This window comes from Perna viridis, chromosome 5 (genome assembly GCF_037379345.1).
Source record: "Perna viridis isolate PV_CMFRI_1.1 ecotype Kerala chromosome 5, ASM3737934v1, whole genome shotgun sequence".
NCBI classification, from domain to species: Eukaryota; Metazoa; Mollusca; class Bivalvia; order Mytilida; family Mytilidae; genus Perna; species Perna viridis.
Window position 1 is genome coordinate 14,780,569 of NC_142449.1, and position 25,599 is coordinate 14,806,167.

The 25,599-nt window shown below is 33.5% G+C and overlaps 1 protein-coding gene across 1 annotated transcript; it reads left to right on the plus strand.

Moving 5' to 3' along the window:
- Positions 1 to 8,186: 8,186 nt before the first annotated feature.
- On the plus strand, positions 8,187 to 16,338 carry LOC148616183 (peptidase inhibitor 16-like). Its single transcript, XM_088581578.1, has 6 exons — positions 8,187 to 8,362; positions 9,092 to 9,290; positions 9,733 to 9,856; positions 13,899 to 14,017; positions 15,772 to 15,890; positions 16,092 to 16,338. Exons 2-6 carry the CDS (start codon positions 9,099 to 9,101, stop codon positions 16,159 to 16,161), a joined length of 624 nt encoding a protein of 207 aa, XP_088437704.1. The 5' UTR covers positions 8,187 to 8,362; positions 9,092 to 9,098; the 3' UTR covers positions 16,162 to 16,338.
- The last annotated feature ends 9,261 nt before the right edge of the window (positions 16,339 to 25,599 follow it).

A 25,599-nucleotide genomic window follows, 5' to 3' on the forward strand; every position in this document is an offset into this window, starting at 1 on the left:
CAAAGAAACAACGCGTCAACTTTTTATCTAAGGGCAGCACAGTTTTGCCAATGATCCTTGTGTGCTAACGTCTTGTTCGTATATCCAGAAAGTCGGCAAGATGTCCAAGAAATGCGTTGGGAGACGAAAACTTCATACACTAGAGCAGTATAATTTTTACTTTATGGGGAATGAGGCTGGCAATAAATATATAAATAAAGGAAATAAAATAGATAAATAGATAAATGTTAATGTCCTTAATTTCACGCTCTTTAGGAAGATGGCATGAAGGTCGACACCAATTTGAGTATAATCAAGCAACTTCATATCATTTAGGGAATCTGAATGAATGAAGTTTGAGCCATTAGGTTTATCTATTTCTGGAGTACAATTAGATGAACATGTCTAAAAAAGAAAAAAAGTAAAGATCAGCAAATAGTATTTTGTTAAATAGTGGTTAAAATAGTGAATACTTCATCTTGTAAACTTATTTTGTTGTCTTGCATTTGGTTCTATGCATGAATTTCTATGTTCATTTTTACATTTGGAAGCGACATGAGTCAAAATCATTAGAAATTTTCATTAAGCTGCAAATGTGATGTTTCTTATATAGAGTAGAAGAATCCAAGATTTTTATGCCAACACAGTGAATCTATGTTCATGAGTAACATTTTAATTACATTCTTTTCCATATATTTCCCTTTCAGCCGAAATATATCCGAGTATGTTAGTTACAGTAATTTAAGATTATTTTGTAGAAAAATGCAAAGGTAAAGTAGATGAAAACGATGAAAACTTTGTGGCAAAATCTAGATTCTCCGTCAGTGAAACAGATTCTCCCCAATGCACTCGAGAGCATTGATGCAGAATCTTTTTCTCCCATAAAATCTGTAGAAAACATAGGAATGTAAAATGGTGGTCCTTCCTTAACATCGTGTAGAGGTCCTCCCAAATTTGGATTGATAAAACTAAAAAAAAATCATGTGCGTGTATTTCACTTTGGCAAAAACAGTTAAAATGTATTAATTTCTTTAAATCTTTAATTACCCATTAAGGTATGAACACGAATATATATGGTTAGAAAATAAAGAAATGCATTATAATTTATGCAAAGTGTTAACTTTCAAGAAGATCTTAATGTATTGAAATAATTGATATTCGTATGTGTGTATTATATATACATAATAAATTTTAAGAGCTTGAAAGAGCAATCAAGGGAACCAAGGTTATAGCGGTAATTAAAAGAATGTAATCCAGGGACAAAGACCAGACATGGAAAAAAGTCAAGTCCGGAGTAGGCAAACGATGAAAGGAAAACTATGACCCGTTGAATAAATCAGTTTTCATGGTGCAGATGGATACACCATAACGATCCACGAGTTCATGATGACGACCATAAAACTTCTGTAGTGATGACTTCAATCTTGTAGCAACATAACTCTGTTCCAGAAGCCTATTAGAGTTCTAGCGCGATACAAAAAGTCTGCGTAGTTTCGGCAAGCTCTGGCATAACGTATGAGTTGTGATATGAACACTCCATACGCAAGTGCTGAAGGGATGTTGCCACAGATGAAAGGAAAGTTGACAATTCTGAATGGAAAGTCATCACGTTTGTCGTAAAGTTTGGTCAATAGTTTTCCTTTACCATCGATTTCTAAGTTTAGGTCAAGATATGAGGCTGACTTCACGTTAAAAACGTTAACGTTAAAAAATTCAAAAAATTGTATCGGAAAATATATTCTCTGTTTTTTTTTAAGTTTTGATATAATTATGGAAACTGGTAAATATGCTACACGAGCTATAACAAAGTAAAAAGGTTTTTTTGTGATTGAGTTTAAAACTTACCTAACAGGCTACAAGACTAACTTAAACGATCGGTTGAAAAAGCTGCTAAAATGATCCATTCATGTAAATTTTCATGGAAAGAAGATTGTGACAAGATCTTATTTTACTCATTACCACTTTTGCATAAGTTGTATAAATGCAGGTAAAACGAGGTATTTATTTAAGAAATTGTCCTTGTAAAATTTAGGCAGATCCTATGATATGGAAGGCACAGAGTAAATTTCATCCCACAGAATTGTTTGTTCCAATGTTATTTATATATCATCTATAAGTCAAATGGTATAAAAGTTACCGCCCTTTTTCAATGAATTTCAATGCTTTCTATGTAATTTATTTCTTTTTTAACTTTAGGAAATCATGCAATTGTGACATGAAATGGCTGAAGTTTTTTTTTAAAACAAATTTTGTGATGTGTCACTCACTGCTTGTTTTTTTTTCATGAACAGCCTCTTAATAATTTCCTTTTAATTTAAAGTTTGTTGGTACGATAATAATGAACAGGATCGAAATGCAGAATTTTTATGAAGTGCAATACATGGTACAAATGGAGTTACCCTACCTTAGAATGGCAAAAATGTATCAAAGAATTGCAACAAACCCAGGTTTGATAAGAGCTGTTGGGAACACAGAAAACTGTATTGTACAGCAAGGAGGAAACATGTTTATCACAAAAGTGATCCCCATCGATAAGCAGAAAGCTGAACGTGATTTAAGCCAGCACTCCACAGTTTAGTTTAGTTTCGCACTTTTGGCTAGGGATGAAAAATGACATAAATGGAAACCGGTGGTTGCTATAGTGATTAAAAATGAAGAATCTATTGTTGATAAAACATTTTCTGAAAAAAGGGGACTTTTAAAAGTATTTTGCAATGCTTTATATATTTTCAATGTTGAAGGGACTTTTTTTCAATGACAATTTGACTTCATTGTGAAAGTGAAAGTAAGTCAATTTTTTACCATGCTAAATTTAATAAGTGGATTACAAAGTGAAGTAGCTCAAAATCTAACGGGCGATGCCCATATGAGGAAGGAGTTTTTGAAGGGAAAAGTTTGAACAGTTTCAGGGATTGGAATAAAAATTTCAGATATTTTGCGGGAAATTTGATATTTTTAAACCTGATTTTATGAACTTTTTTGCAAATTTTCGCATATTTGTGCATGGTTTCAATGGTAACCCTATATGCTGTGGGTAATTTTTTTCCAGAAAATTTTTACTGCATCCTGATGGCCTTGGCTTGAGCTATTTCTAGATATATATAGATTTACAGATGCTTGACAATTTTTAAAGTGATAAATGTTACAAAGCATCAGATTACAAGACCAAAATTAGGCAGTTCTACAATACTGTGGAGTGCTGGCTTAAAGGGAGCTGCCTATACCCCTACACATTTAAAACATTGCTTTACATCTTAGAAACTAGTGTTTTTATGCTATGCTTTGATACAAGGGTTAAAACAATGTAACTTATGGTATGGACCTATGTTGTTGTTAGCTAATAAGTCCCTAGCAACCAAATATGCACATTTTTTGCAAAGTTAACAAAACAATCATTGAACTGATTCATGTGTGAATATGGCTCTTGCCATCACAAAGAATGAAATATATTTTTAAAAGCTAAATATTTGCGCAGGTTACATGTAAAATAGTTAACCGGGCAACTTTTAAGTGAACAATAAGCAAAGGTTTAATAACCTTAGACCTGGAGTGGACTTTTTAGTATTTGGTTTTCAGTTCATTCAGATTTCTGTGATTTTTCATGTGATGAGCTTCAAATGCACTATTTTGGCATAAAACCTGTGTTAAAAGCTTACAAAACCCCAAATTTAGGGTTTATAAGTACATATGGATTGTGATTTTTATGTTTTAAGTGGAAATTTTCATTTAAAAGATGATTATAGCAAAACAGTGAAATGCATATCTGCACTTAAGTGTAAGGAAAGTTCTCCACTAATTACGAGGAGATAGCCTAGTATGAGAATGCCTCTAAAATTGTTATCAATTGTCCAATTATGATAAATTTGGTATCATTTTACTCGTAAGAAGGTAGGCTTTCAAGAAATAACTAGAAAATTACAATATTTAATATTGCATTCTGTTTAAGCCAGCACTCCACAGTTTAGTTTAGTTTCGCACTTTTGGCTAGGGATGAAAAATGACATAAATGGAAACCGGTGGTTGCTATAGTGATTAAAAATGAAGAATCTATTGTTGATAAAACATTTTCTGAAAAAAGGGGACTTTTAAAAGTATTTTGCAATGCTTTATATATTTTCAATGTTGAAGGGGCTTTTTTTCAATGACAATTTGACTTCATTGTGAAAGTGAAAGTAAGTCAATTTTTTACCATGCTAAATTTAATAAGTGGATTACAAAGTGAAATAGCTCAAAATCTAACGGGCGATGCCCATATGAGGAAGGGGTTTTTGAAGGGAAAAGTTTGAACAGTTTCAGGGATTGAAATAAAAATTTCAGATATTTTGCGGGAAATTTGATATTTCTCAACCTGATTTTATGAACTTTTTGCAAATTTTCGCATATTTGTGCATGGTTTCAATGGTAACCCTATATGCTGTGGGTAATTTTTTTCCAGAAAATTTTTGCTGCATCCTGATGGCCTTGGCTTGAGCTATTTCTAGATATATAGATTTACAGATGCTTGACAATTTTTTAAAGTGATAAATGTTACAAAGCATCAGATTACAAGACCAAAATTAGGCAGTTCTACAATACTGTGGAGTGCTGGCTATAATCATCAAATGAATATCGCTAAACGAGAATATAGAAAAAAAGATGGATAATTTGAGAAAATGTAACTCTGAAAAATATTGGAATATTTTGAGTTCCAGAGATGATAGATGGAAACATAAACCAAATATCCTTATCGATATTTTTTTTACTAATTTTTATAAGAATCTTAACTCTACTACTGTAGATGACAGGGTACCCCTTTGCCAGATGGCAACCATTTTGATATTCCAAATGAAAGTCTAAATGCTGCTATTACTGAAACAGAAATGTAATGTATTTGAAATGTAATAAGGTTCTGAAGAATGGTAAAACTAGTGGTGATGAAATGGTAATAAATGAATATATTAAAATCACAAGTAATGTATGTATGCCTCTATATGTTAAGCTTTTTTATACTGGAATTATTTCATATCACTGGGTAGTTGGAAATATTACTCCTTTCTACAAGAACAAGGATGACACTAAATATCCCAATAATAATAGGCACACCACTATACTCAGTAGCATGGGAAAGTTGTTTATCCGTATTCTTAAGCATAGACTCAATATTTTTTTGGAGAATTTTATGATGGTAAACGAAAATCAGTTCGGTTTTCGAAAGAGTTATTGGAAATTTGATGATGTGTTATCCTTCGTTTTTTTTAACTGTTAAAACTAAGAAAAAAAGGAGCTGTTTGTGCCTTCATAGATTTTGCTAAGGCCTTTGATACAGTATGGAGATCGGACTGTCGGTCAAAATTACTTATTAGCGCCATGAAAAATTAAATGTATAACATTATTGTAAATACTATACTAGCATTAAACCAAGGGGTTTTAATGGTGATTGATATACTCAAATGTTTTCTTTCTAAATTTGGTGTTTGATAAGGTGAAAATCTGTCATCCTTACTTTTTGCAATGTATCTAAATGATTTGGAATCTTTTTTTACAAAACAAAAAATGATGGTGTACAGACACTATAAAATGACAATGAATTAGATACGGATATGTTTTTAAAAAATCTATTTGTTATTTTACATGCGGACGATACGGTTCTTATGTCTGAATCTGAAAAAGATAAACAAAAACATTTGGATTCATTACTGGAACGTTGTAAAAAAATGGAAATTGATAGTCAATGTTGGAAAAAGTAAAGTTGTTATTTTTTTAAGAGGAAAATGTCAAAATGTAAATTTAATATGATGAGTTACAGTAAGAAATTGTAAAGGATCTAGGGCTAAATCGATACAAACAGAGGCTACGGCAGCCATTTACGATATCATTCGAAAAGGAAAGCGGCATAATTTTTCTATCGAGTGTTTGATAGAGTAATTCAGGGACCAAGGTTATGGCGTTAATCAAAGAATGTAATCCAGGGCCATAGACCAGACATGGAAAACAGACATACACATCAAAGAACATAAAGTAACTAAAATCATACATACAAAGTAACAAAACAAATGAGCAACTCGGACTCCACTAAAAACTGGGAGCATGGACCAGGTGCACCGGTAGGGTAATCGTCCTCTGCTTTTCTAGAAACACCCGCCGAGTTGCTCATAAAAAGTCGAGTCCGGGATAGACAAACGAGGAAAGGAAAACTATGACCCGTTGATAGATTTATTTGATAAAGTTAAAAAAAACCTATCCTCCTATATGACTGTGGAGTGTTGGGAATTGGTGATGATACTGTCATTGAACGAGTATATTTAAATTTTTTGTAAATTGATATTGAATTTGAAAATAATCTACACAAAATTTAATGGTGTATGGTGAGCTTGGCAGATATTCGCTTGATACATCCATAAAATGAAGAATGGTAATTTTTTGGGGAAAAACTGCCTGCTCTTTTATTGTTTTTCAGTGTATTTAAACACAATATTAATATTCCTTGGGTAAACACTGTCAAAAAGATTTTCGATAATTGTACGTTGTCATATAAGGATGGGTTTCATACACCATTTACCTTGAATAAGATGATTAAGGAAAGCTTAATTCACCATTGGAAGATGGCAAAATATTAATAGGGAGGACAGAATGTGTGCTATGTGAAACTCTAAGGATATTGGGGATGAATTTTATTATATCAAGACTGCTTGTGTATTTTCAGAATATAGAAAACAATACTTTAACCGTATTATACAAATAAACCTAATATTTTAAAATTCAAAGAACTGATGAATAGTGAGTAAACTTCAGAACTGAAACGCTATCGTACTTTCTCGAAAAATGTATGTTGTTAGATAAACTCTCCCTATTAACTATTGTAAATTGATATTTAGGGGCATACATAGTGGATATATATTTCTATGCATTAATATGATACTTTAGTTTGTTATATACAATGTAAAATATTATGTTTTTCTGGTTATTTATTTCAATTTCTCTTGGTATTTAATGTTTCTCTGCACCATGCATTTATTGTTACGACGACTCTATTCGCTACACTGCTCCGTATATATATATATTCTAGCCCTAGAATAATCCTACGAGGAGGAATGACCCGGCCAGCGGAAGCTATATTTTTATATATTTTTATAGCCTAGTCATGACGATGCAGCACAAACAAAAATAATTATAGAAGTCTAAAGGATTGTACAACGATACCGATAAAGATGTTGAAACACTATAATAAAGTATATAATGGGCAAAATTTTCAGTCAACAAATGACCTTCTTTAGTGCCTTAAATAAACTGAGTGTGTATGAAGGTAAATGGTCTGCGAACACAACTCACTACCTGGTGAATCTAAACAGCCTTTTCACAAGCGCTTGAACGGACACAGGAGCGACCTAACAAAAAAGCCTTTACTCCCAGTGAGTCAACACTTTAGATTACCTAACCACTGCCTCGATTATTTCAACAAAATGAAAATCTTCATCGTGGAACAAAACACGATCTGGAGCGATCTACAGAGAGTGAAGCGGGAGGGATTTTGGATAAAAGAACTCCGTGTTTTACACCCACACGGAATTAACAAAAAACATTCTTCCTATTTTGTATAGTTTCTTATAACAGTATTTGTACATATTTCTTATTTTTATAGTTCAGTATTCAAGATCAACACACAACGTGTGTCTATAGCACAATGTTCAAGATCTTTGTTACTGTCGGTAAAAAAAAAAAATTATACGTCAGAGGTATTCACCTGATTAGGTAGTGAGTTGTGTTCACAGACCATTTACTTTCATACACACTCAGTTTATTTAAGGCACTGAAGAAGGTTATTTGTTGACTGAAATTTTTGCCCATTATATACTTTATTATAGTGTTTTAACATCTTTATCGGTATCGTTGTACAATTCTTTAGACTTATATATATATATAGATGCTCACGTTCTTCTGAAGGGTAATTTGTGGTACTTTAAATTCAGTGGGTGTTTTAGTTTTGAATTCTAGCATAAAGCCAAAGTTTACATACTTTAAAATACTTTAAACAATATGCTGTTAAAATAAGACTTTCATTAAAACTAAAATGTTAAACGATGAACATGTTTGTATTGCATCAAACAGACAATTATAGCCCGAAAAGATATCATTGTATGATAAAAAAAAATAAAAAAAGAAGAAAATTGACAAATACGATGTTCAACTGCATTTATTATTTTGAACTATTTAATGTGATCTTATCTTATCTATAAATTATAATTTAACCCGAAATTGTTGCATTTATTTCTGTTCAAGCTGTTATTATCTTTTAAATTGTCACATTAATTTTTTTCTTTGTTGTAGTATATAACACTTCTTACTTTACTTACTATTGCGAAGTCCAAGTTGAAAGGATCTGATTATATTCCTCTGCTGAAAAGTGGTAACTTAGCTTTTTTAGTGTTTTCTAAAAATAACAATATTAGATACATGTTCGAAGAAATATTCCTATGTATCAATTATTTTCGTTTTCATTTTCCTTTCATCTTTCATCTATCCGGACTTGACTTTTATGAGCAGCTCAGCAGGTGTTTCTAGAAAATCAGAGGTTTACTTTACCGGCGCACCTGGTCCATGTTTACAGTTTTAGTAGAGTCCGAATTCTAATTTACTTTTTTTTATTTTTACGTATTAATTTGGCTATTTTATGTTCTTTTTTGTGTTTGTTTGTTTTACCTGTTAAGTCTTTATCCCTAAATCGCATTCTTTTCCGCCAGAACCTTGGTTACCTTGATTACTCTTTAAAGTAAATCTGTACTGGGCACAGGATAATTTACGGTAAAAAATATGACAAGTAAGATTTAAAACTGATTTATTGAATTAATGATGCAAGGAATAGTCGTAAATCATTATTCACAGGAAACTTGATTTTAAGGTAACTGATACCAGTGCTAGAGTTAAATAAGTGATATCTACAAAAATATTCATACTGCCAATATAAGTGGGCGATGACGTACTATGTTGGTTCCCCAAGACTTTCCCCAATCGTCCCAATGAAGCATGTCCACATTTGAAAGTTTTCATATTGGTGTATTCTTACAATGCTTCTTCACATATCATCACTTAACAACTGCTAATTTGGTACGTCAAGTATCACAAGTATTGTTTGTAGATAGAAAATGGAAACTGTACGTTTAGTCTTCAATCTGAGTGTTGCCTTTTTGAGTCTGGTATCTATCAATGGGAGTTTGTTACATAGAGTTAGTAGATCAACAGTTAGATTTAGTCTAGAGGACAAAGACAGGATTTTGCAACGCCATAACGACGCTCGTAAATGTGTCCAGCCTCCAGCCAGCAATATGCCTAACTTGGTAGGTTGAGATTATATATATCAGAGGTCTAAGATTTAGATGAAGAACAAAGTTTACATAATATCATAGATCAATATCTTTTTTTATTTCGTTTACTGTAATCGCCTTTCGTTGATAGACGTTATGCAGGTGCTTTTGACAGGTAGTGATAAAATAAACATTCCTTTGTAGAACTAATCGGTTTCTTTATTTAGCTTACTATGTCGACATTTAGGTTTTGAGTACATTCTTAGTATATACTTTGTTTTATATTTAATTTCCTAAGTATTGAATATAATACTGCTGATAATAAGTTACTCCGTAAAACATGTTTTCAGCACACTGAAATTTATAATATCTATCTGACCATGTTTGTACTTGTAAAAACTAAAGTGATTCGAATAAAAAACATGACATGTATGGTATTTTGATTTCACTTAAATCTAATCCCGTTTCTTTGCAGAAATGGAACAATGAATTAGAGAAAATGGCCCAAGAGTATGCTGAAAAATGTAAATTTGGACATAACCCAAACAGCGTTACGGAGAGCTTTAATTACGTTGGAGAAAACATTTATGCAAACTCGGGTATAAACTAAAATACATTTTGTAGTTAAAGAGGTCTAGAGATGTTTAAGACTTAAAGACTAAAATAGACTAAAGGGCACATATTTTACTCAATCCATGTTAATATAGTTTGTACAATTTTTACTTTATTTATGTCTACCTGGTGTTCTAACGCATCTGGTGTCGTCCTGTTTCTACGTTTTTTTACTGCCCTGTAAATTTTAATATATTTAGAATATTCTGTTATTCAAAGTAAATACACTTAAATAATGTTTTATTTTAGATTCATATAGAGTTTCCTTAACATGCTTACTTACTTTACTTTCGCCTGTTACCCCTACGGAGGCATAGGCCACCAACAAGTCTCCTCCAGTCATCTCTGTCCTGGGCTGCTCTTTCTATTTCTGTCCAGTTCTTCCCCATCTCTTTCATATCTGCCTCTAAGTCCCTTTTCCGGGTGTTTCTGGGTCTACCCCTTTTTCGTTTTCCTTGGGGATTCAAGGTCAGGGCTGGTCTTGTCATACTGATTGGTGGTTTCCGCAGTGTGTGACCTATCCATCTCCAGCGTCTTTGCATAAGTTCTTGGTCTGCAGGTAGCTGATATATCGTCTCCCACAGGTCTGAGTTGCTATTAGTTTCTGGCCAGTGTATATGGAGGATACGTCTTAGACAGGTGTTAATAAATGTCTGTATCTTCGCCAATTGCTCTAATTTTTATTCGCCATGTTTCTGCCCCATACAACAAAACCGCCTTGACATTGTTGTTGAAGAGCTTAATCTTTGTCCTTTACTCTATTTCTTTTGTGTTCCAGATGTTTCGCATTTGGATAAGGACTGCCCTTGCTTTGCCTATTCTTGCTTTTACATCCGCATCTGTACCACCATTCTCATCGACTATGCTCCCAAGGTAGGTAAAGGACTTTACATCTTCTATTGGCTCTCTGTTTATTCTGATGGCGTCTTCATTTGTTATGTTTGTTCGGAGGAGCTTGGTTTTCTTTCTGTTGATGTTAAATCCAACCTTTGATGAAATGCATACTACTTTGTTGGTTTTGGTCTGAATCTGAATTTGTGAGTGGGAAAGTAATGCCAAGTCGACGGCAAAGTCGAGATCATCTAATTTCTTCAAGAGCGTCCACTGGATACCAGTTTGTGTTTGATCAGTGGCTGTTTGCATGATCCAGTCGATGGTAAGTATAAAAAAGGGAGGTGATAGTAAACATCCTTGTCTCACTTCGGTTTTGACTTCAAAGGCTTCTGTTAGTTGTCCGTTGTGGATGACTCTACAGTTCAAGTCGTCATAAGATTTTCTAATAATGTCCACGATCTTCACTGGAACACCGTAATATCTTAGCATCTTCCATATGGTATCCCTATTTACACTGTCAAAGGCTTTGGCATAATCTATAAAGTAGATATAGAGAGGAAAGTTTCACTCATTTGACTTCTCTAAGATGATATGCAGTGTTGCGATCTGGTCCGTACATGATCTATTTTTTTTGGAATCCAGCTTGTTCACCTCTTAGCTTTGCGTCGACTTCATCCCTCATCCTGTTAAGTAGAACTCTGTTGAAAACCTTTCCGGGAACTGATAGTAGCATGATTCCCCTGTAGTTGTTACAGTCGCTAAGGTCTCTTTTCTTGGGTAGCTTGATGAGGTAACTTTCTTTCCCGTCATCAGGTGTATCTTCCTCTTTCCAGATCTGTTCAAAGAGAAGGTGGAACATATCTACAGTTGTTTCTATATCAGCCTTTAATGCCTCTGCATGTATGGCATCGGGACCTGGAGCTTTGTTATTTTTCAACTGCTTGATGGCTCGTCTGATTCTTCGTGGCTTGGTGGATTGCAGTTTATTTCAAGGTCTTCAACTGCCGGTTATGTGTCTGGCTGATTTTCTGGTGATGGTTGGTTTAGTAGCTCTTCAAAATGTTCATCCACCTGTGACGGTGATTTTCTTCGCCAATTATTTGGTTTCCTGATTTGTCCTTTACTGGTTGTTCTGGTTTAGTGTTTCGCTGAGACATGTTCTTTGTGGTGTCATATAGTTATTTCATGTTTACATTTCTACTTGCTGTTTCAGCCTCCTCCGCAAGATTGTTGATGTACTTCCTTCTATCATCTCTTATAGATTTCTTGGTCGATTTGTTTGCCTCGCTGTTTTCTACTCGGGCATTTGCCTTTTCAGTTCTTGTTCTGCTATTGCTAACATCTGCCTTTTTCTTCTTTCTGTCTTTGATCTTTTCTATTGATTCTGTTGATATTCAGTCCTTATGGTCTTATGGTGGTATTTTCTAGGCCCAAGGACTTCTTGGCATGTTGCTACTAATGCTTCCTTTGCTATCTGCCATTTGTTATCTTTCGTCCGATAATTGTCTAACTGCTCTGACAGAACCTGATACTTGTTCTTCACTTCTATACTAAAACTGTCTAGTACCTTAGGATCTCTCAAACTAGTGGTATTAAAAGGTGACCTTTTTTGTGGTGGTTTCTGTCTTGTGTTGTTTCATCTTTAGTTGTAGTTTAGTGTAGTTTAGTTACTAGTAAGTGGTGGTATAAGCCTACGTCTGCCCCTCTTTTTACTCTAACATCTAGCATAGACCTTCTGAATTTCCTGTTGATGCATATATTCATGATCGACCTGATTTTCTGTTATGTGGTCTGGTGATACCTAAGTTGCTTTGTGGATACGCTTGTGCTGGAATATTGTGCCTCCAATTACAAGTTTGTTCAATGCACAAAAAGACTTCTTGCCATTTTCATTCATGTTTCCTAGTCCATGTTTTCCTATCATCTCTTCATATCCGGTGTTATCGTCGCCAATCTTGGCGTTGAGATCATCCATCAAGATGTTGATATATTTTTCTTTAATGTTGTCCATCAGTGTTTAAAGTTTTCCATTAAACTGTATCCTGTATCTTATGTTCTTCTTCACTGTCATTTGTTGTGGCATAGCACTGTATGATGTTCATATTGATCATTTTCTCTTTCGTTTTGAAAACTGCCTTTATTATCCGTAGTCCATGCGGTTCCCATCCTATTAGAGCCCTCTGTGCTTCTTTTGTCAACAAAAAGGCCACACCTTGTGTATGTGGGCTGTTCTCCTCTTCATGACCAGAGTAAAGTAACATCTCCCCTGTATTTAAACGTTTCTGTCCAGATTGTTTCACATATTCCAAGCAGGGTTAGGTTGTTAGCATATATCTTTGCTGCTACTTGGGAACACTTCCACACTTCATTCATGGTTCTTACATTCCATGTTCCCAAGTTTGTTGCTCTGGTTGTAGTAAGAATAATCGGCTTTTTAGGCGTCATAGGTCTTCTACAGGAAGGTCTTTTACTTCCAAGGGCTGAGTTTACTTGTAAATTTCTTGTCGGTGTTTCTGTAGCTGCCTCTTTTTTACAGGGTAGGTGACCCCACGCCCAACCCACCTCATTTCTCATCCAGACTTGCGACCGGCAATGGTAGAGTTTTCCTTAACATAACTAAGTAATAATTTTAATGAACAAAATGGGTTTCAAGTTAGCATAAAACCTCGCTAAAGAAAATAAATAAAAAAAAATGGACATGAATCTTCAATTTTTTAATATAAGATATACACAGGGTTATCTTATACAATGCAATGAATATGGTTATACATAAACCATGAGACCATGAACATAAGAGTAATGAATGATAAATGTGACACCGAGTGCATCAGGAGGGTCAACGTTCTCTGTTTTTTTCTAAAGACACCCGCCTAGTCAATTACAATTAGGTTTCAGTGATGTGCATGTGTATATAACAGGACACAAGCTTAATAATCCAGCAGTTTTTGTCTAAAACGGGAGAGTCACAATATCTGTTCCTAACGCCTTATAAATATCGAATAGTTTAAAATGTCCGTGTGGTCGATTTTATTGTGTCGTGAAAATGAATTGTTCTCCTAATTTCAAAAATTTCTTGATTTCCACGTATTTATCTTGATTCGCCGTTATCGATCTAATTTGTTTTGTAGGTTTCAAGATGTTATTTCTTTTAATTGCAAAGTATGACGTAAAGTAATTGTCATAAAATTCTTACAGGATACAGAGACCCTTTAAAGCCGGCCATGGATTCGACTTTTATTGAGGAAAAGAACAACTATGACTTCGAGTCAAACGAGTGCATCGATAAGAACAAAATGTGTGGTCACTATACACAGGTATGCGGTACTTTATTTTTAAGTGTCAGTCTCTGTGAGAACCAGGCCGTTTTAAAACATGGTATTAAAAAAAACGACAAATTTGGAAGTTTTTTCACTCTTACTTGGGTAAACTGAGTTGTAATTTCATTAAAATGTACTGAAAACGAACGTTTCAAGGACAGATAAATCTCAAGAACCTGATTTTTCCAATATACTATTGTCTAATTTCAGAGCAGTGATGCAAAGGTTATATAACGATTTTTCTAATGGAGAATGCACCCTTGAACATATTGTCAGATCAGTGGGTTTTTCCATTTTGCCGGATTATTCCAAAAACTTACACTACATTACTTTTAATTCATTAGTTTAAAATGAAAACATATAAGAAGTTATAATAAGCTAAAGATTCTTCTTTTTTAATAGAAAGTTCTCGCTTTCATCTTTAACACACACTACACAACGTAAGACAAAAGAAGCAATTAATTTCCTTATCAGATAATATAAGTTGAAATATGATATTTTATGACAAAACATTAATATGTTTAAAGCTTGTTGAAAATGATATGAGGGACCAATAACGTATAATTTAATAGGTATTATTTACTTTGTAATGTCAAGGTATGCTATCAAAATATAAATATTTTGTACAAGAGTAATCAAGGGAACCAAGGTTATAGCGGTAATCAAAAGAATGTAATCCTGGGACAAAGACCAGACATGGAAAACAGACATACACAACAAAGAACATAAAGTAACTTAAATCATACATACAAAGTAACAAAAGTAAATGAGCAACTCGGACTCCACTAAAAACTAGGAGCATGGATCAGGTGCACCAGTAGGGTAAGCGTCCTCTGCTTTTCTAGAAACTCCCGCCGAGTTGCTCATAAAAAGTCAAGTCCGGGGTAGACAAACGGGGGAAGGAAAACTATGACCCGTTGAATAAATCAGTTTTCATGGTGCTGACGGATACACTATAACGATCCACGAGTTCATGATAACGGCCATAAAACTTCTGTAGAGATGACTTCAATCTTGTAGCAACATAACCCTGTTCCAGAAGCCTATTTGTTAGAGTTCTAGCGCGATACAAAAAGTCTGCGTAGTTTCGGCAAGCTCTGGCATAACGTATGAGTTGTGATATGAACACTCCATACGTAGGAGCCGAAGGGATGTTGCCACAGATGAAAGGAAAGTTGACAATTCTGAATGGAAAGTCATCACGTTTGTTGTAAAGTTTGGTCAATAGTTTTCCTTTACCATCGATTTCTAAGTGTAGGTCAAGATATGAGTCTGACTTCACAGTGTCTACAAAAATGTCTCTAATTAAGAGGTAGACCTAGGGTAAGGAACATAACTCCTGTAATCAGTGATATGCATGTATCATAGTCGATTTCACCAAAGCCTTTCAAGCTTTCCTTTGAAACAGAATGAAATCATTCCAAGTTACTTTGATGCTTACGCGTGATGTAAACCAGTGAATACAAAGGTTCCAATGATTTGTAAGAGTTGTCTCCCTTACCCTAGGTCTACCTCCTTAAAGGCTAATACCTTCACACGATCAATGTGCAGCAAACTAATTGTCATCGTAGTAAGCACTTTCATATTTTCGCCACTTACTGTGTAGATATTTAGAAGATCACATTGCTTTGGCATACCAAAATAGAGAATCTACAATTATATGTTAATTTCCAAAGTATGTGAACTTTAATATGTCAGATTTAATTAATAAAAAACTTATTTGTATAATTTTCTTTCTCGTAAACTTGCAGGGTATATGGGCTGGTAGTACTGACATTGGGTGTGGTATTGCTTTCTGTCCGACGTTAGAGAATAATTATGGGGAAGATATGACAAATGCAAATTTCATTGTCTGTAATTATGGACCAGGGTAAGTTACAGAATGAATATGTCTAAGATCTTAAATGGATAAGCATATTTTTTGGGGGGTGGAAGCATTTGACGAGCATTTATAAATCACATCTTTGACGCAGATATATAGATATATACATAGATAGATAAATATATGGATTCATGTAGATGTATAGATATTGGATTCGTGCTTGTTTATTCATGTCTTTTTCCTTTTCAGGGGTAATTATAGAGGACAGAAACCGTACAAAGAAGGCATTGAAGAAAATAGTAACCAGTGTAATCAATAATAAAAAAAATCGGAAGTGAATTAGATTTTTATTATTTTGTTTGAAAACACTGTTATAAAATGATTATTGTTTTCGCTCTTTAATCTGTCCAGTATAGTTTTATTTTAAAGAGTAATCAAGGAAACCAAGATTCTGGCAGAAATCAACAGAATGCGCAAAAAAAAAAAGAAAAAAGAACATGACATAGCCATATTAATACCTAAAAATAAACGAAAGTAAATTAGCAACTCGGCCTCAACTAAAACTGTAACCGGGTGCGCCGGTAAAGTAAACGTCCTCTGCTTTTCTAGAAACACCTGCTAAGCTGTTCATAAAAGTCAAGTCCGGATAGATGAAAATGAAAACGAAAATAATTGATACATAGGAATATTCCCTCGAACATGTATCTAATATTGTTATTTTTAGAAAACCTTAAAAAAACTAACTAACCACTTTTCAGCAGAGGAATAAGATCCTTTCAACTTGGACTTCGGAATACTAAGAAAAGTAAGGAACGTTATATACTACAACAAAGAAAAAAAATAATGTGACAATTTGAAAGATAATAACAGCTTGAACAGAAATAAATGCTACAATTTCGGGTTAAGTCATAATTTTAATATAGATAAGATCACATTGATAAATGCAGTTGAACATCATATTTGTCAATTTTCTTTTTTTATTTATTTTATCATACAATGATATCTTTTCGGGCAATAGTTGTCTGTTTGCTGCAATACAAACATGTACATCTCTTAACATTTTAGTTTTAAGGAAAATCTTGTTTTAACAGAATATTGTTTAAAGTATTTTAAAGTATCTAAACTTTGGCTATATGTTACAATTCAAAACTAAAACACCCACTGAATTTAAAGTACCATAAATTGTCCTTCAGAAGAACGTGAGCATCTATAGATATATAACGTCTCAGAATGTGACGACTATATTCGCTACACTGCTCCATCGGATCAAATTGATACATGGAATATAATGTAAACTTATAGAAAGGTCTGAAAAATTCCCATCAATGTTAGGACTGTCAAATTTACGATACAAATTTTTGGTCGTTCCCTCTGCGGGACTCGAACTCGTACCGCTGTGACATCTATGGCAATACCGCATGCACAAAGTCCAACGCACAAGACCACTCGGCCAACTACGTTTTCGCTGGCTGTGTCATTACTCCGCGTAGGATTAATCTAGGGCTGTAACTTCGTACACGATGTATGGTTGTACGGGACAGTTATGTAGGTGTTATTATGTAGGATAGAAGATCAAATTAATGATGCATGTCACAACAAATCAATATTATACAATGTCTCGGAATATGACGACTCTATTCGCTACACTGCTCCATATATATATATATATATATATATATATATATATATATATATATATATATATATATATATATATATATATATATATATATATATATATATATATATATATATATATATATATATCGTTATCCTCGTAACAATAAATGCACGGTGCAGAGAAACATTAAATACCAAGAGCAATTGAAATAAATAGCAAAACAAAAAACCATTATATTTTACATTGTATATAACAAACTAAAGTATCATAGAAATGCATAGAAATATATATTCCCTATGTATCCCCCTAAATATCAATTTACAATAGTTAATAGGGAGAGTTTATTAAACAACATACATTTTTCGAGAAAGTGCAATGGCATTTCAGTTCTGAAGTTTACTCACTATTCATCAGTTCTTTGAATTTTAAAATATTAAGTTTATTTGTATAATAAGGTTAAAATATTGTTTTCTATATTCCTGAAAATACATAAGCAGTCATGACATAATGAAATCAATCCCCAATATCCCCAGAGTTTCACATGGCACACTTTCGGTCCTCCCTATTATCATCTTTTTCAAGGTAAATGGTGTATGAAACCCATATTTTTATAACAACCTAAATTATCGAAAATCTTTTTGACAGTTTTTACCCAAGGAATATTAATATTGTGTTTGAGTACACTGAAAAACAATAAAAGTACAGGAAGTTTTTTTGGCTTTTCAGTGATAAATTTTCCCCAAAAATAACCATTCCTGGTTCTATAGATATATCAAGCGAATATATGCCAAGCTCACCATACACCATAAAATGTTGTGTACACTTTTTTCATATTCAATATCAATTTACAAAAATTTAAATGTACTCGTTCAATGACAGTGTCATCACCAATTCCGAACACTCCACATTCATATAGGAGGATAGGTTTTACAACTCTATCAAATAAATCTATCAACGGGTCATAGTTTTCCTTTTCTCGTTTGTCTACCCCGGACTCGACTTTTTAAGAGCAACTCGGCGGGTGTTTCTAGAAAAGCAGAGGACGCTTATTATAACGGTGCACCTGGTCCATGCTCCCAGTTTTTAGTGGAGTCCGAGTTGTTCATTTGCTTTTGTTACTTTGTATGCATGATTTTAGTTACTATATGTTCTTTGTTGTGTATGTCTGTTTTCCATGTCTGGTCTTTGTCCCTGGTTTACATTACTTTGATTAACGCTATAACATTGGTTCCCTTGATTAGTCTCAAACAACCGATAGAAAAAAGATGCCGCCTTCCTTTTCGAATGGCTTCAGTGGCCTCTGCTTGTACCGATTGAGCCCTTACTGTAACTCATCATATTAAAATTTACGTTTTGACAGTTTCCTCTTCAGAAAATAACAACTTTACTTTTTCCAACATTGACTTTCTATTTCCATTTTTTACAATGTTCCGGTAATGAATCCAACTGTTTTTGTTTATCCTTTTCAGATTCAGACATGAGAACTGTATCGTCTGCATATAAAATAACAAATAGATTTTTTAAAAACATATCCATATCTAATTCAATATCATTATATAGTGTCTAATTTTCGTTTACCATCATAAAATTCTCCAGAACCATGTTGAGTCTATGATTAAGAATACGGGTAAACGACTTTCCCATGCTACTGAGTATAGTGATGTGTCTATTATTATTGGGATATTTATTGTCATCCTTGTTCTTGTAGAAAGGAGTAATAGTTCCAACTACCCAGTGATATGTTATAATCCCAGTATTGAGAACAATATAAAAAAGCTTAACATATAGAGGCATACATACATTACTTGTGGTGTATTCATTTATTACCATTTCATCACCACTAGTTTTACCATTCTTCAGTACCCTATTACATTTCAAATACATTACATTTCTGTTTCAGTAATAGCAGCATTTAGACTTTCATTTGGAATATCAAAATTGTTGCCATCTGGCAATGGGGATATTCTGTCATCTACAGTAGTAGAGTTAAGATTCTAATAAAAATTAGTAAAAAATATCGATAGGGATATTTGGTTTATGTTTTCATCTATCACCTCTGGAATTCAAAATATTCCAATATTTTCAGAGTTTCTCAAATTATCCATCTTTTTTCTATAATCATGTTCAGTTTTTTGCTTATCGTAGAAGATAAGCATGTTTCCTCTTTGCTGTACGATACAGTTTTCTGTGTTCCCAACAGCTCTTATCAAACCCACGGTTTGTTGCCATTCTTAGGTAGCGTATCTGCATTTGTACCTTGTATTGCACTTCATAGTGATTCTGCATTTCGATGCTGTTCATTACCATCGTACCAACAAGGATTAGATTTAAAGGGAATTATTAAGAGGCTGTCCATGAAAAAAAAAAACAAAAAAAACAAGCAGTGGGTGGCACATCACAACATTTGTTTTCAAAAAATCTTCAGTCATTTCATGATTTCCAGCGATTAAAAAGAAATAAATTACATAGAAAGCATTGAAATTCATTGAAAAAGAGCGGTAACTCTTAATTTGAGTAAAATTTTGTTGCTTAAAATCATTTTCTGAGCCATCCATTGTTGATTTAAAACTAACTTTTATACCATTTGACTTATAGATGATATATACATAACATTGGAACAAAGCAATCAGTGGGATAAAATTTACACTGTGCCTTCCATATCATAGGATCTGCCTAAATTTTACAAGGACAATTTCTTAAATAAATACCTCGTTTTATCTGGATTTATACATGTTGAGCTTTAACAGTGGTAATGAGTAATATAATTTCTTGTCACAACCTTCTTTCCATGAAAATTTACACTCAATAACAAAAACCTTTTTACTTTTTTATGGCTCGTATAGTTTATTCAACAGTTTCCATAATTATATCAAAACATAAAAACCAGAGTATATATTTTCCTAAACAATTTTTGAAATTTTTAACGTTATGAGGACAATCCCAAAAAGTTTGTGGTCTATTTAAGAAAAGCGTGAACAAATCTTAAAATTTTGTCTGTGGAATTATTTTAGGGGCTTGTTGACGATTTTCAAAAGCTATACACAAGCAATATGTCTTTACAAAACAATGTATGGTTCCATATAATACACATCTTTTTCCATTTCTCTGTAATTTACGTCTTTTGATTTCTACTTCCTTGTTCTACTCCAAAATACATTAAACCTAGATCGTACTGTAGTTGCTAGTTCATTATAGATGTCATTTTGTATATTATACCAATTTTAGATATTTACTACCGATTAAGTTTTGACATACATATGTCAGTTTAATCCAATTTAAATATAGAAACATAATAATAGAATACAGAATTTCACATTTTTTGCTAAAAATAAGTCACATGTACAGTAGTGTCATGTCGTTCAAGGGTTCGTTTAGCGACATTTTTTAAAGATTTCAACTTCTTAAAATTGATGATGCATATATATACACATATGAATATCAATTATTTTAATATATTATAGATTGAAACGTTCTTGGAAGTTAGCACTTTTATAAATTATAATGCATTTCTTTACTTTCTAACCATAGATATTCGTGCTCATACCTTAATGGGTAATTTAAGATTTAAAGAAATTAATACATTTTTAACTGTTTTTTATTTGACAAAGTGAAATACACGAACATGATTTTTTTCTTGTAAAATATGTCTTTGACCACGCAGTACATAGAAAAAATGATAATATTGTCTATTTATGCAATAGTTTTATCAATTGAACTTTGGGAGAACCTCTGCTCGATGTTAAGGAAGAACCACCATTTTACATTCCCGAGTTTTCTGCAGATTTTATGGGAGAAAAAGATTCTGCACCAATGCTCTCGAGTGCATTGGGGAGAATCTGTTTCACTGAAGGAGAATCTACATTTTGCCACAAAATTTTCATTTACTTTACCTTTGCATTTTTCGACAAAAAGTCATAAATTACTTTAACAAACATACTCGGATATATTTCGGTTGAAAGGGAAAATATGTGGAGAAGAATGTAATTAAAATGTTAAACATGAACATAGATTCACTGTGTTGCCATAAAAATCTTGGATTCTTCTTCTCTACATAAAAAACATCATATTTGCAGCTTAAAGAAAAATTCTAATGATTTTGACTCATGTCTCTTCTAAATGTAAAAGTAAACATAGCTCAAACATGGCTCAAACTTCACTCATTCAGATTCCCTAAATGATATGAAGTTGCTTGATTATACTCAAATTGGTGTCGACCTTCATGTCATCTTCCTAAGGACATTAACATTTATCTATTGATCTATTTTATTTCTTTTATTTATATATTTATTGCCAGCCTCATTCCCCATAAAGTACAATTTATACTGCTCTAGTGTATTAAGTTTTCGTCTCACAACGCATTTCTTGGACATCTTGCCGACTTTCTGGATATACGAACAAGACGTTAGCACACAAGAGTCATTGGCAAAACTGTGCTGTCCGTAGATAAAAAGTTGACGCGTTCTCTCTTTGTACGTGATATTTTGGTTATTTCGTGTTTTTTTGTTTTTGTTTTTTGTTTTGTTTTGTTTTTTTGTTTTTGTCATGTTTGTCTTTTTTCACTGTTTATTCTTAAAGAGAGAAGTAGTGAATACGCAGACTAGGTACTGCAATACCTTACGGATGCAATGACAACATCAAAAGTATAGGAAACCTTTCAAGCCAATATAACAATAGCATAAATGTGATGAATTTATTTGACAAAAATTAAGACGGAAAAGGAGTCATGGCCATCGCCACTATACGTCACCTTAGTTACACGATGTCTCCACAGATGGTCTCCTTCCTTTCATACAAAAAACTCTTGGACTTCATCACATTAGAACCAAACTTTATTCTATACCTCTCACTCTACTACACTCCCTTTACAAAACAAGTCTTGACACTCCTGTTTCTGACCCCACCTCATCATTATACAGACTTGTTGCCATCATTTTGGATATTGGTTTCCACAGACTCTTTAAACCAGTTTGTGTGAAAAGTCAAGATGACGAAAAACGATCATTTCCTCCACTACCGTTTGTCAACAAAGGTATAGATGCAATTAATTTGGCTAACATCCTCCATCACAAAAACGTTACCAACAAAATTCCCCCATATTTCAAAGACAAATCCATACCAATTATTTCATATTCCTATATTTCACCCATCGCATCCAAAATTTTCTATTATAAAAGGCTATTGCAGAACCTCGAGGTTGAGGACTTCAAGGCAAAACCACCTGATTGTTCTTGCAAAACCTCTCCATTCAAATATGGTCCTACTGGTCACGTCGTTACGGGGGATTTAACCATTATCGAAAAAGAATCTCTGCGCAATATCCTCTCTAAAGGTCCCAAGTACCGTGAACCGCGCTCCATAAATTGGAATTATAAATTTAAAGTTCTAATGGATGCCGTCGAGGACTATGCAAGAAAATGGATAAAACGAGAACAAGAAGACATTGATTCTCTGTCAGAGTGGTTAAAGGCCGTGAGGTCTTTAATTTTGAAACGAATGAAAGTTTTAAGTAGGTCAATGAGTGCCAAGCCTACATCAGTTTTCAAAGACCCCGATTTAGCAAAAATATTGTCTACTCTACATGACAAATATGTTGTCGTACCTGCAGACAAAGCCCAAAACAACATTGTTTTTGTCTGCAAAACGTTTTATATCCAATGTTTATTATCAGAGGTAGACGTAGAAAATAATAGCAGTGATAAGACCTATACTGCTACCACTCTCTCCAAAGAAGAGATTGTGGAAAACCATAAATCTGTGCTATCATCTTTTGGTCTCTCTACCAAGGACGATGATTGTGATTTACCTTCTATTTACTGGATTCCTAAACTTCACAAGAATCCATACAAAGAACGTTTCATAGCTGGATCTGCAAAATGTACCACTTAACCTCTTTCAAAACTTTTAACTTCTATACTCACAACTGTCAAAGAGGGTCTGCAGTCCTACCACAACACTTGTTACTCCCGTAGTGGTATTAATTCAATGTGGGTCCTGAAAAATTCGAAAGATCTTTTGGAGACAATCAGTTCAAGACTATTATCAGAATATAATAGTATTAAAACCTATGATTTTTCAACAGTGTATACTTCTATTCCCCATACTCAGTTAAAATCCCGACTTAAAAACATTATACATCATTGTTTTTCCAAAAAAAGATGGTACACCTAGATACAAATATATAGTTCTTGGCAGAGATTCCTATACTTTGTCAGAAATAATCCCAAATCATCTTCCAAATATACAGAGGAAAATGTTTACAAAATGCTGGAATTTTTAATCAATAACATATTTGTCCAGTGTGGTGGACGTGTTTTCAACAAACGGTCGGCATTCCAATGGGAACAAATTGTACTACTTTACTTGCTGACCTATTCTTTCACTCTCATGAGGCTGACTTTATAGCTGATCTGATCAGAAAGAAATAATATTGTTTGGCTAGATTCTTTAATCTCAGTTTCCGCTATATAGATGACGTATTATCTTTAAACAATCCTAATTTAGGGGATTTGATACAACGCATCTACCCCCAAAGAACTTGAGATAAAGGATACTAAAGACACTGCGAAGTCGGCCTCATATCTTGACCTACAATTAGAAATCGATGGTAATGGAAAACTAATGACCAAACTTTACGACATACGTGATGGCATTTCATTCAGAATTGTCAACTTTCCTTTCATTTGTGGCAACATCCTTTCGGCTCCTGCGTATGGAGATAACGAATAAAGTTTATGCCAGAGCTTGCCAAAACTTCGCAGACTTTTTGTATCGCGGTAGAACTCTAACAAATAGGCTTCTGGAACCGGGTTATGTTGACACAAGATTGAAGTCATCACACAGAAATTTTATGGTCGTCATCATGAACTCATGGATCGTTATGGTGTATCCATCTGCACCATGACAACTGATTTATTCAACGGGTTATAGTTCTCCTTTCCTCGTTTGTCTACCCCGGACTTGACTTTTTATGAGCAACTCTAGAAAAGCAGAGGACGCTTACCATACCGGTGCACCTGGTCCATGCTCTTAGTTTTTAGTGGAGTCCGATTTGCTCATTTGCTTTGTTGCTTAGTATGTATGGTTTTGCTTACTTTGTGTCCTTTGTTGTATATGTCTGTTTTCCATGTGTGGTCTTTATCCCTGGTTTACATTACTTTGATTACCGCTATAACCTTGGTTCCCTTGATTACTCTTAAATTCAAGCAGGTGCTTTTTTTCTCATCCACTGTCCAATTCAAATGGAGATGATGTATACAGGTCTTAGTAATTTACCACCAAAAACGGTAGAATAGTACGAAAGCAGTTCGACATTAAGACCCAGTTTAGATATGTATTATCATGTCTTTAAAAGGAAAACTTAGGAAACGTGTTGAGGCTATAAGACATAAAGGTAGTGACTGACTATTGAATGCTTTCTGTGTAACGGGAACTTAGGGAGCTATATAATGTAGATGCTCTGACACATGAATGGCTTAAAATCGTTTTGATGGATGTGACGTTTACCGATTATTTTATGCTTCCCATTTGTGTTGAAATATGCCGGAAATAATTAACCATAATGGCAGTGGAATGTTAGTGTGCTATAAACCTGTTATAAACTGGCTTTAATTTTTGAACTGCCGGTACCAAATTCCCAACTTTATAGTTTTTAACCATGATATTGTCATTTGTTATACGGACTTTCCTTCTGACTATTCCTTTTGACAATTGCCTAGATTTTATTACGCAAACTTCTTGAAATAATAAATAAAGATTTTGTTTAAAAAATCTGTATGGTACAACAAGATTATCAATTGCAAGTTTTGAATTACAAAATGAACTAGTGCCAAGTATGTTTGTTTGCATGTCTGGTCTTAGTCCGTGGATTACATTCTTTTGATTAGAATAACCTTGGTTTTTTATTGAAATTTTAAAGCACATTAATTTATAAACAAAGTCCAAATGATTTATCAACTGCCCTTAATAGATTTTTTCGTAAATAATACGATTTTCAAATCACTGTCTATTCTTTAATATTTGTTTTCACAAATACAGAAAATGGACTGAAACAACAAATAAACACACCATAAGATTCATTCATATATCGAATTCTCCTTCATGGAATATCATAACATACAAGATGTAGACAAAATGTTA

What these genes read in the sequence shown, in the direction of transcription:
- LOC148616183 (XM_088581578.1), top strand. Translation starts at nt 9,099, where the DNA reads ATGGAAACTGTACGTTTAGTCTTCAATCTGAGTGTTGCCTTTTTGAGT. An exon ending in TGTGTGGTCACTATACACAG is followed by an intron (nt 14,018 to 15,771) that starts GTATGCGGTACT and finishes GTAAACTTGCAG; the next exon opens with GGTATATGGGCTGGTAGTAC. An exon ending in GTCTGTAATTATGGACCAGG is followed by an intron (nt 15,891 to 16,091) that starts GTAAGTTACAGA and finishes TTTCCTTTTCAG; the next exon opens with GGGTAATTATAGAGGACAGA.